The sequence below is a fragment of the Orbicella franksi genome, chromosome 15, assembly GCF_964199315.1.
Source record: "Orbicella franksi chromosome 15, jaOrbFran1.1, whole genome shotgun sequence".
In the NCBI taxonomy this organism is placed as follows: domain Eukaryota; kingdom Metazoa; phylum Cnidaria; class Anthozoa; order Scleractinia; family Merulinidae; genus Orbicella; species Orbicella franksi.
This window is the reverse complement of record NC_138159.1, coordinates 14,147,240-14,160,312: the sequence shown is the minus strand read 5'-3', so window position 1 is coordinate 14,160,312 and position 13,073 is coordinate 14,147,240. Positions and strand designations below refer to the sequence as shown.

Below are 13,073 nucleotides of genomic sequence, written 5' to 3'. Positions count from 1 at the left end.
GCCTGGGACCATGAGCCCCCTTTTGGCGACCAAAACGCTGGCATTTTAAGACTCGCGCTAAGCCCGAGTAAAAAAATCAGACTCCCGGACTTAATTTGTACGATTTGCGAATCGTACGGGTGATTATACAGACCGCATTAGATTCCACTCAGCCTCCTTACCATTATTTATATCAGTACTGATACTTAGAAAGGGGCAAATAATCAAAGGCTTATGCAAAAAGTTATTAGAAAATACGCACGTGCCCTCAAAAAAAAAAAAAACGAAATTTTAAGGAGCGATAATGTGATAGGGATTAAAAGTAGTGAGGGGAGTGGGGAGGATGTTAAATATTAGCAGCCGAGATTTTTGCGTTTGGTTTCATTTTTGAGTTGGTTGATACTCAGTACGGAGAGCTGCTCGTTATGGGAGTTTTAAGGCACATTAACATTGGTATAAATTCCGTTTTCAATTAGACTAGCTGCATGTTTCGACAATTTTGGATCCAATTTTCTGTAACATTCTCGGCATCTTTTTCTTGTCCTAACCTTCCCACAATGCAATACCAAGGCAAGACCAATCAAAGCAAAGCTCATCAAACAATCAGTAAAACTGCTTTTTAAACCCATTTTATTACCTTACTACTTCTACAATTAGTTCTTCCTGCATGTGCTCAGTCAATATTAACCCAAATATTTACTAAACTGTAACTGAAGCCGTTTTCCGTGCCCTTAAAAGGAATCTACATTCATTTTCGACCGTTCCATTGATGTTCGACAGCAACATTCCCTGAATCGGTTCCCTATTGGCCAACATTGCCACCGGTGGCCCCAAACGTCATCTGACGTTTGCCAATATACGCGATATAAGGGATGTATGGAGGGTACTGTGGGTCGTTCAGTCGTGTTTCTATGAAAAGGACATAATATTATTCACTAAAACCCGTAGTTCTCCTCATTATCGATACGTTTATATACTACGCTTATCAGATCGGGAAAAACGATTTATGATGGACTTAACAAGAAAGAAATATGAAGAACTTTTTTTTTTTTTTGCCTTGTTCGTTGAACAAAAGCAACTAAACGCTAATTAAGGTAAAAGTAACGAGGATCAGGTAACTTGGAACTATTTTTAATTACTGGCCTAAAACAATAATCCAAGCCATTAGGCTGGCTAATCAAAAGAAACCGAGATAAGGCAACAACTGACAGAGATTGTTTTTGTAGTACAACTTCGAACTTTGCTCAAAATTTCACACCGAAGAAACACTTTTGGAGACCTTAACTGGTGAACTAAATGCAACTAACATAAAGTAGTTCGGAAGAAATCTGTATCTGAGTTATACGCTCGATACAAAGATTTTTTTACGAAAGGGTTATAGACTGTATAAAAGCCGATTTAATGACAAAGCTGCGTAAACAAAATCATTTGTAACCCAATTTACCGCAAGGAAAAAAAAAAACAAAAAAACATTGTTATTGGCCGGATTAGGATCGGTCGGTAAAGTGAAAAATCGTGACCTCGGGCTTGAAAGTGCTGACCTCGGCGGCCTGCGGCCTCGGTTAGAATCTCTAAGACCGATACTGGTCTTAGTTTTTTACTATTAAGACCTAGCTCCCAGCCGGCAACGACATATGTATATTGCGTGTTTAATTTCTACAAACCTGGTTACGCTTATTGGGTATAGTTTGTGAAAATTTAACGTGCAAAAATAGTTAAACCACACGCTGAACAATTACATGCTCACAATTGATATATATATATATATTTCTAGTTTCTGATACAAGAAAAACAAATCATCTTTTTCCTTTATGGTTAATTATTGCAATCAACCATGTTGCCGTGCGTCTGCTCAGTAATAATGACATTACAGAAGACATCAAAATGTGGTAAGAGCAATAATGACACACTCAGCTATCGCCTGGTGTGCCACTTTTTTTTTTTTTTTTTTTCAAAAGCTGGGTATAAATCCCAAGACCGGAGCGGAGAAACCTTTCCATGCTGTATTGAGAGCCTGCCAAAAGAAATTAAGTTATATATTCGGCAAGTTACACCTAGATTTATTATTAACATCTCGTACATTCGCATGTACAAGAAGCAGAACTAACCTCGTCGGCCATATCCGAGGTTAAACTGATGTCCAACAGCAACATTCCCTGAGTTGGTTCCTTGTTGGCCAACGTTACCACCAGTGTTGCCAAACGACATACCGCCACCGTAGTACTGTGGGTCGTTCAGTCGCGTTTCTGAAAGAAAAAAAAAAACATAGTACAGTTGAACAAGAGAAGATCAAGGTAAAATAGTAAATCCTCCATGTAGGCCTTATACCCAAGATTATCTCTAAATGTGATACCCAGATCTTCTCCGTATGTTACTCTCACGAACAGTGCACGGCCCAGGCAAACTTTCTCGAAACGAACATTGCTACCGGTATGGCCAAACGACATATTATGTGGGTCGTTTAGTCGTGTTTCTAGAAAAAGAAAAGACATAATAGAACTAAATAAAACTCGTAGTTCTCGTTATTTTCGGTGGGTATTTACATTATTTTGGTTGTCCGACAGCGACATTTCCAGCATTGGTTCACTGCATGTTGACCATAAGTGCCCGGGGTGTTGTCAAACGACATATAACTTCGGCAGCCTTGCGAAATATAATGGAACAGATTTTATCATATCTATCTCTGTCGAGACTTGTCTTGTTAGCTTTAGATTATATAACATCGCACTAGCATCATAAATTGTACTTGAGCTTCATTAAATCGATAGTAACGAAAAAATGAGTTGTGTAACAATTTTTTCTTCGATTTTGACGAGTTTCTCTATAAGAATTCAATTTAGGACAAATCGGTCGCTTGCGTCTGGAACTGACAACACTAAACATGCTGTAAAAGGGCATGGCGTCATTTTTTTTTCTGAACTCTTGTGGCTAACCCACCATAAGGGTAAGCTCAGGAGCCGCTGACGAGAAGTCTAATTTGACAGTTTTCGCAATTAATGATATTGAATCTGAAAATGCTAACAACAACAACAAAAAAAAACCACTTGTGCACTAACCAGGACCTTTGTCTTTGCCTTGATCTTCATCCTGTTAAATAACAACAACAAAAAAATATGTGTTTGAAAATTCCCCGCGAAACAATTCCTTACTACAGATGTTGCCCTTGTAAGAAACCCGATAAATTTCACAGATATAAAGATATTGTGCATGTTCACCTGAACAGAGCACTTCATATTCCTTGAAAAATAAACAAATGAAATATGCAGGTTAAATAAATTTGCTTATAGCGAAGTTATTTTAAAGCGACATGAGACTGATTGGAAACCTCATTGTGACACTAAAGGCTGGTTTCCACTAGCGACGGGGTTGGAGTCATAGTCGCAGTTGGAGTCATAAGTTAAAAACGATTACGACCTCGTGAGAGTCGAAAATCGAAATTGTAAGCGGGGTCATAAGCTCGTCGTTTATGATCCGGTGAAAACTAGACTGCCGGAGTCGGAAGCAGGATTGTAAAGAGCCAACCAGTCACAAGCCCCGGAATCGAACAATGTGATTGGTTTATCCTTAATTCTGCTTCCAGGACAGACGACGTAAGAAATGAATCGAAAACAACAATCAGAGATACAAGCAAATTTACACAATTTCAATCCAACATTTTTTAGTTTGCCACCTCCAATTTCAAACTTTTCTCAGGATGCCAAAATATAACGTAAATTAACAGAAAGTTGACATAAAATCATAGTGGAGGAAGGTACCAATTCATTAGTGCTGTTTAAAGAGTTGGAAATATGAGGAATTCTATTAAAAATACTCTCATAGCAGTTTGAAATAACAGTGGCATTCCATGGACATTTACAAACTGTATTGTTTTAGCTTATATAAACTAAACGATGTAATAGTCTTAACTAGCATATTGTACTGTGAGTAAGTATTATGTTGTAATATTACTATTTTCCTCTTATTATTTTGTTTAGTTTTTTCCTATTTATATTGTGTTTGTAAATTGATAAAATAAAGTAATAAATGAACAAAAAACAAAACAAACAAACAAACAAAAACAAAAACAAAACAGAAAACACAGACATGCGAAAAAAAAAAAAAATCGCACTCTCAAACAAAGCCCCAAAGCGGTAAATACATCAAAGTTTCTGAGAGAGTTAGATGAACAGACAATGGGAAACAAAAGCAAAAGTATCATCCCACCTTACGACCCCCATCAACGTCCGCGGGTTCACTCTGGACAAAACTCAAGCGTTCTTATACTCATCGCTTCCGCGCTCTCATCCGTGTAACGATACAACTATTTAGTAAAATATGCTTTGCTGATGCCTGAGGCCAAAGCTTTCCATATTAACATCATGTAACTGACTTGAAAGGAGAGCCATTTTTTTATATATTCTTTTTTTTTTTTTTGGAAAGTCCAACAAACAGTTTTCTAAACTCTTGGCTGAATTATCCCCGTGATCTATCACACTTCCGATACCGAAACGAACGAACGAAACTGAGTTGAATGTTACCTGTAACTTTCCCTCCTTTTAAGAAGTTTAAACAAATACATCTGAAATTGACAGCTGTCAATTGGAAAATATTTTCATTGAAGTTCAGTTGACAATTTTGCCAGAACTTACTTCCACCTGTGAAGCTTGGTAACAGCCTGTGCCCAACAACATTTGTCTGGGGCAGCCTTCTAAATATTTACTTAATGAAAAATTTCGCCGAGCGAGAAAAACTCTAAATTCCTTCTAAGAATATAAATTTTGAGAGCATTAAGGTGAATCAGAACAAATTCCCTAACCAACACATATTCTTGCACTCCCAAACCCAAGTTTAATGCTAATTTTATGCACAAAAATTACGACCTACACACCACGCGTTTAAACAAAAGAAGACAAAGAACTAAGCAGAGTCAGATTTGTCAAGTGTTACTAAGGAAGTTACCCTTTCGGTTCAGTAATTCTCTAACTTCAACTTGCGACACAAATGTTACTGAAACTGCCCGTAATTGCTGCCCATTGTTTTGTGGTATTAGCCAGTTTTCATCTAATAATAGCTTGATTGACAGAAATAGATGGAAAAATGTCATGAACTAATTGGCCTTTGAAAAACATCACTTCCCGTACAATGGTCACAATAAGTCCCGTTTCCAATCTCTGAACGACGTATCTTCCACCAAGGAATTTAATCATTTTTGTTTGCTAAATCTGACGTTAAAAAGACATGAACTTGAGTTGTAAGCTTGTGTGTTCGTCCAATGCTTAATAACTAAATCTTCCCACGATAAGGTATCACTATTGGTTACCTAAAATAACTATTTTCCATACTAGAATGTTTGGTTCTTGAGAGTAAAGTAAACTGGCATAAAGTTCATCTCTTGAGACGATTACTTTATGGTCCCATGGCAACAAAAGGGTTTTTTGTTGTTGTTTTTAATGATGGATTTGGGGAAAAGAACGCATTTTCTACCAAAGAATCCAATTATTATTATTTGCAGTTTCTGAAGGACAAAAGTTCTCACAATTGAGCTATGTATGCACACGCTTTTCTGTTGTTTAGTCATTACGTGTCACGTGTAAGTAACGATAAGATATCACTATTGGTTACCTAAAATAACCTCTTTCCAACTAAGAATGGATCGGTCACTGAGACAAAACTGTAGCTAAAACAAATTTTGCCTTTTGAAACATATTATATCCTTGTAATGGAGACAATAACTGTTTGAAATCACCATTTCGGGAGTAACAACATATCGTTTACCAAAGAATTTAATTATTTTTATTTGAAGAAGCTGGCATTCACAATTGAGCTGCGACTGGATACGCTCTCCCGTTGTTTAGCTATTACCTCCAACGGGTAAGCAACGATAAGGAATCACTATTGGTTACCTGAAATAACTATACCTTCAGCTAAAAATGGGTCGGTTCTTGGAGATACAAATGAAACTGGCAAGAAACTGGCAATTGGACACAATTTTTCTCTGTCTCTTTCTTTCTTTCTTTCTTTTTCTTTTTTCTTTTTCTTTTTTTTTTTTTTACTGTGCAATGATTATAAGTAGCCATTTCGAAGGTAATAACGCGTTGTCCTCCGAGGAATTTAATTAATTCTTATTTGAAGAAGTTGGAAAGACATGGAATTGAGCTGTTGAACATGAACAACTGTTGAACATGAAATTGACAGCTGTGTAGTGGACAAGCATTTCTGAAGCCTGCCCCAGAACTGTCAAGACATCTGTTGCTGCCATTTGCCCCTATTATATGTCTTCTACAGGGCTCCAATATTGCTGTGAAAATGTTTCTTTATGATACCAAATTTAAGAGACAATGTCTGTAAAAGCAATCTAGACGAGCTGGCTTGAAAAATAGATTACATTCATTTCTTGTGGGCTGCAAGACATTCATGTACCTATGGTAAAACAATAGTGCGTTCGAAATGTTTGATTGGATCTTGAGGAACATTCTATTCACCCGAGTGACGTTCAAAATATTTAAGAAAATGTTTTGCATGAGTGAAGTTAGTCCCCGATATAACAATTAAGGTGCCCACATTTTTCTCTGTTACTTTTTTTTTTTTCCAATTTTATTATGGTTGCAATTGCGATTATTGGTAACTGAACTTTGTGCCCCGCAATCATACTCGTATACTTGTATACTCCTCAGTCCTACTATATAATAGTTTGGGTATTCGAGATGGGGCAGTGGTCAGAATGCACACCTCCCACCAGTGTGGCCTGGTTCCGATTTCGGCTCGGTGCCATACGTGGGCCGAGTTTCTCAAATCTCCAAATTCCAATTTAAGCAGATTGGAGAACGCACATGAAAACCAGCAAAGGTTGATGTAGCTTCCTCTCTATTATTGTAGTTATATTGTTTCTTTCCTTATGTAAGTAGCGTTTGGATATCACTGTTGGCTACGTGAAATGACCAGTGTCCAACAATCAATAGATTGGTTCCGTAAAATACATTAAACATAGTAAAAAATTGACCGTTGAAAACAATGATCTCTTGCGAAATGGTAACAACAGCCTAAATGAAAAATAGTGACTTATCATCGTGCGCCAAGGTATTTAATTATTCCAAGTGAAAATCAAGGTGAGTGCCTTGACCTTCTCTTGATTTTTCTTATCAGCAGAAGCTAGAGAGGCGAAACTGAACTGTAACACAACGCTCAGGCCACAACTGGTAAAACCTGCATTGCTACTATAAGGGACTCCATGGTCTACACATGTAGTTATGTACAACTATTTGTTATCTACAATTCAATGTTATCGGCAACTAATTGTTTCCGATGCCAGCATTTTACACATTACTGTGTTGGTGGTCGAAAACTAAGTCAGGCCAGCGAGAGCTTGGGAACTAACGTTCACCACCCATGCGCAAAAAATTGTACGTAAGCTTAAATGTGTATCATGTTTCGATAGTTGTCGACAATTAAACCAATGATTCCAGCACAAGGAAAAAACGTAGCTGTCGACAACTATGTAAGCAGTTTCCCTTTTCGAAAAGGGAAACCGCTTAGTTTTTGCTAACTAAATCTAAGCCGATAAAACACGACCGGGCATTTGAGAGCACGAAGGAAATGAGCCGCAGGCGAGTGTTTTCTACATTTTTCGAGTTGACAGTTGACAGCTTCAATAATACTTGTCAACTACACAGCTGTCAATTTCATGTTTAGCAGTTGCAAAATTAGAAACAGCTCAATTCTATGCCTTTCCAACTTCTTCAAATAAGAAATAATTAAATTCCTTGGGGTACGACATGTTATTACCCTCGAAATGGCCATTTTAAACAGGTTCTTTTCATCATTACACAGGAAAAAAAAAATGTGCCCAAATGCCAGTTTCTTGCCAGTTTCATTTGTATCTCCAAGAACCGATCCATTTTTTGGCTGAAGGGACTTAGTTCAGGTTACCAGTAGTGCCGATTCCGTATCGTTACTTACACGTTGGAGGTAATAAATAGACAACGGAGGAGCGTGTGCAGTCACAGCTCAATCTTCAAACAACAATAATTAAATTCTTTGGTAAACGATATGTTGTTACTTCCAGAGTGGCGATTTCAAACAGTTATTGTCTGTATTACAGGGACCTAATGTGTTTCAAAAGGCAAATTTTGTTTAGTTTCATCTTAGTGACCGATGCATTCTTAGCTGGAAAAAGGTTATTTCAGGTAACCAATAGTGATATCTTATCGTTACTTACACGTGACAAGTAATGACTAAACAACAGAAGAGCGTGTGCATACATAGCTCAATTGTGAGAACTTTTGTCCTTCAGAAACTGCAAAGAAAAATAATTAGATTCTTTGATAGAAAAAGTGTTCTTTTCCCCAAATACATTATTAACAAAAAACCTTTTGCTGTCATGGCACCAGAAAGTAATCGTTTCAAGAGGACAACTTTATGCCACTGTATTTTACTCTCAAGAACCAAACATTCTAGTATGGAAAGTAGTTATTTTAGGTAACCAATAGTGATACCTTATCGCGGGAAGATTTAGTTATTAAGCATTGGACGAACACACAAGCTTACAACTCAAGTTCATGTCTTTTTAACGTCAGATTTAGCAAACAAAAATGATTAAATTCCTTGGTGGAAGATACGTCGTTCAGAGATTGGAAACGGGACTTATTGTGACCATTGTACGGGAAGTGATGTTTTTCAAAGGCCAATTTGGTCATGCCAGTTTTCCGTGTATTTCCGTCAATCAATCTATTATTAGATGGAACCTAGCTAATACCACAAAACAATGGGCAAAAATTAAGGGCGGTTTTTCAGTAAGAGAATTACTGAACCGAAATGGCAACTCCCTTAGTAACACTTGACAAATCTGACTCACTGCGTAGCCTTTTGTCCTCTTTTGTTTAAAAGCATGGTGTGTCGGTCGCAATTTTTGTCCATAATATTAGCCTTAATCTTGGGTCTGGGAATGCAAGAACAGTTTTTGGTTAAGAAATTAGTTTTGATGCACCTTAAGGCTCTCAAAATTTCTATTCTTAGAAGGATTTTAGCGTTTTTCTCACTCGGGGAAATTTTTCATTAAGTAAATATTTAGAAGGCTACCTAGGCAAATGTTGCTGGGCATGCGCTGTTCCCAAGCTTCACAGGTGCAAGCAAGTCCCGGCATTTGTCAACTGAACTGCAATGAAAATGTTTTCCAATTTACGGCTGTCAATTTCAGATGTATTTGCTAAATGTTCAGAACTTCTTAAAAGGAGGGAAAGTCACAGGTTACAATCAATTCAGTTCTCCATAGAGAGCTAGCCTGTTAGGAAGGTTTTGCTGATCTTGGAAGAAGGTTGGTCTTAGAGGACAATATCAAAAGAGAAGACTCTAGCGCAGTAAGTTTTCTGTTATTGATAAAGTCCTTGAAATTGACCGATGAAAGGCGAGGATTTTATACCACCAAATTTTTAGGCAAGTCCCGCCAAATCCCTATGGCATATTAGAAATCTTCTTTCAGTTTTCACGTACATGTAGTTGTGAAAACTCATTACCGTATTTCAATGAAGGATGTGCAATTTGATGCTTTGTTTCCCTTACGGTTTTTCCACATTCTCATGGTATACACGTGTTTCGTGAATTCGTTTCGGTTTCGGAAGTGAGATAAAAGATAGGCCGAAAACTTTTCATTGTGATAATGCAGCCAAGATTTTAGAAAGCTGTTTGTTGGACTTTGAAAAAACAACAGAGTTAAAAAAAAATTGGCTCTCTTTTCAAGTCAGTTATATGATGATAATGTGGAAACATTTATTCACAGGAATTACCAAAACACATTTTATTAAATAGATGTATCGTTACACGGATAAGGGCATGGAAGCGATGATTATAGGAACGCTTTTTTCGTCGAGAGTTAACTCGGACACATTGATGGGGTCGCAAGGTGGGATGATACTTTTGCTCCTTTAACTTCCGATGTCTGTTCCTTTAACACTCTCAGAAGTTTTTGATTTATCGACCGTTTAATTTTGGGGCTTTGTTTGAGAGTGCCAGTGTTGTTTCAAACTGCAATGAGAGTATTTTAGAAAGAAATCCTCATAGTTCCACCTCTTTGAACAGCACTGCGGAATTACTACCTTCTTCTATTATGATTTTAAGTCAATTTTCAACTAATTGGAAGTTCTGAGAGAAGTTTGAAGTCGGAGATGGTAGACAAAAATTGGTGGTGTAAAGATGAGTGATGTGTAAATTTGCTTGTAGCTCTGAGTTTTGTTTTCCATTCATTTCTTGCGTCGTCTGTCCGGGAAGCAAAAGAATAAACCAATCCCAGTGTTCGATTCCGGAGCTTGTGATTGGTTGGTTCTTCAGCTTCTGCTTCCGACTCCCGACAGTCTATAGTTTTCACTGGAAAATAGGCGACTTTCACTAGGTCGTAAGCGCTCTTAGCTTATGACTCCAACTACGACTATGACTCTAACCCCGTCGCTAGTGAAAACCAGCCTTTAGTGTCACAATGAGATTGCAAATCAGTCTCGTGTCGCTTTAACATAACTCCGCTTTAGGCAACTTTATTTAACCTGCATATTTCATTTGTTTATTTTTCAAGGAATATGAAGTGCTTCGTTTTCTTCATAGCAACTTGGGCCTTGGTAGCGTCATTCCCTCTCGATAAACAAGCTCAGGTAAATACAATATATTTATACTTGTGTAGTTTGTCGGGTTTAATTCTTGCAAGGGCAACATCTGTAGTAAGGAATTGTTGCTCGCAGTATTTTCACACACATGATTTTTTTTTTCTTTAACAGGATGAAGATCAAGGCAAAGACAAAGATACTGGTTAGTGCACCAGTCGGTTTCTTTTAGCATTTTTAAATTCAATGTCACTATTTCCAAGAACTGTCAAATTATATTTCTGGTTAGCGGCTCGTGAGCTTACCCTTATGGTCAGTCAACAAGAGGTCACACAAATAGATGACGCCATCACCCTTTTAAAGCGTGTTTAGTGTTGTCGGTTCCAAGAGAAACTCAACAAAATCGTAGAAAAAAATGTTAGGCAACTTATTTTTCGTTACTATCGATTTAATGAAGCTCGAGTAAAATTTATAATCTTATTGTACTGCGATGTTATTTGATCTAAAGGTGACAAAACAAGTCTCGACAGAGATAGATATGATAACATTTGTTCCATCAAATTTCGCAAGGCTGCCGAAGTTATATGAAGTTTGTAAACACCGCTGGCACTTTTGGTCAACACTAAGTGAAGCAATGCTGGAAATGTCGCTGTCGGACATCAAGAAGAGTGTAAATACCCACCGATAATAACGAGAACTACGGGTTTTACTTAGGGTGCGTTTCTTTAAAAAAAAAAAAAAAAAAAAAAAAAATGCAAGATTGGATTCTTAAATCCTAAAGAATCCAAAAACGAATTTTGCGTTTCTTTACTAAACAGATCAATCCAAGATCTCTCGGATCATGGTGGGTCAAAGGAACCGAAGAATCCACCCTGGGAGTGGATTCTTCGGTTCCTTTGACACATGCACTATATTATATGTCGTTTGGCCTTACCGGTAGCAATGTAATTAGGCTTCTCCGCAACCTGATATCAACACAGTGTGTTAACCAATACTGCTGATAGAACAGCGACTATGGTCTATAAATCTATCTCTTAATGCTCTCGCCCCTGATTATCTGAAATCAATGTTTACTGATCGGAGTGCAATATCTAGCTATTCTCTTAGGAATTGTGAGGGCAAACTAGCTGTTCCATAACCCCGTACCAATTTTCTAAAAAACAGTTTCAGCTAAAGTGGTGCAGTACTGTGGAACAGCCTACCTACCAATCTGCGGCAAGCACAAACTCTTACTAGTTTTAAATCCGGCTGCAAGGGGCTTCCTTCTTGATAATGAATAAGTTAATTAATCACACGGCATTCATGGAAAGCAGGCACTTTGTTATTCTTTTTATTTTTGTTATTATTAGATTTAATTAGTAGTAGATTAGTATCTTAACAATGTAATTAATGCAATTTGAGTATTTACTTTAAGTCCTGATGTTTTACCCGTGTATAAATAAAGTTAAGTAAAATAATAAATAAAAAACAAATAAATGTTGGTTTCGAGAAAGTTTGCTTGGGCTGTCTACGAATCGCGCGAGTAACATCCGTGGAAGAACTGGCTATCATACTGAAATATCACCTTGTGTATAAGGCCTACATGGGGGATTTACTTTCTTACCTTGATCCTCTCTAACTCTTGCTCAATTGTACTATGCTCTTTTGTTCAGAAACACGACTGAACGACCCACAGTACTACGGTGGCGGTATGTCGTTTGGAAACACTGCTGGTAACGTTGGCCAACAAGGAACCAACTCAGGGAATGTTGCTGTCGGGCATCAATGGAACGCCGGACATTATGGCCGACGAGGTGGGTTCTACTTCTTGTACATGTAAATGTATCGAAACTGAGATAAAGATCTCGGCATAACTTGCCGTAATATATAGCTTATTTTATTTCGGTAAGCGATGAATAGAGCATGAAAAGGTTTTTATGCTCCGGTCTTGGGATTTATATCCAGCTTTTGAACAAAACCGTGGCACACGAGGCGATAGCTGAGTGTGTCACTGTTGTTCTTACCACATGCATTTTGATATCCTCTGTAATCTATTACTGAATAGACGCATGGCAACATGGAATCTATTTGTTTTATAGTATAAAGATTTCGCCAAGCCTAATAACGGAGCTCCTGACCGTAATATTAACCGTAAAGGTAAAAGGGGTTTGTTTACCTCGGATCAGAAACTTAAAACAATGATCAATTCTAAGCAGCTAACAAAAGAAGTCTTGATAGACATAAATATGATAGCATTTGTTCCATCAAATTTCGGTAGGCCGCCGAAGTTATATGTTGTTTGGCAACACAACTGACAATGTTGGTCAACAGTGAACCAATGCTGGAAATGTCGCTGTCGGACATCTAGAATAGTGTAAATACCCACCGATAATAACGAGAACTACGGGTTTTACTTAGTTCTATTATGTCCATTTTTCATATGAAAACACGACTAAACGACCCACATTATATGTCGTTTTGCCATAGCGGTAGCAATGTTGGTTTCGAGAAAGTTTGCTTGGGCTGTCCACGAATCGTGCAAGCAAAATCCGC

The 13,073-nt window shown here is 37.6% G+C and overlaps 2 protein-coding genes across 2 annotated transcripts in view; one reads left to right on the top strand and one right to left on the bottom strand.

Annotated features, from left to right (window-relative positions):
* Nucleotides 1-230: 230 nt before the first annotated feature.
* LOC145470029 (uncharacterized) overlaps nucleotides 231-13,073 on the bottom strand; it is a 399,370-nt gene continuing 386,527 nt past the window's right edge. The window contains exons 7-8 of the mRNA XM_081453866.1: nucleotides 2,088-2,225; nucleotides 231-888 (exon numbers count right to left, since the gene is read on the bottom strand). Of these exons, the coding sequence (XP_081309992.1) occupies nucleotides 782-888; nucleotides 2,088-2,225 (245 nt within the window). The 3' untranslated portion in view covers nucleotides 231-781. The remainder of the gene's footprint in view (nucleotides 889-2,087; nucleotides 2,226-13,073) is intronic.
* LOC145470032 (uncharacterized) overlaps nucleotides 9,280-13,073 on the top strand; it is a 168,685-nt gene continuing 164,891 nt past the window's right edge. The window contains exon 1 of the mRNA XM_081453867.1: nucleotides 9,280-9,311. The gene's annotated coding sequence lies outside the window, so the exon portion shown is untranslated. The remainder of the gene's footprint in view (nucleotides 9,312-13,073) is intronic.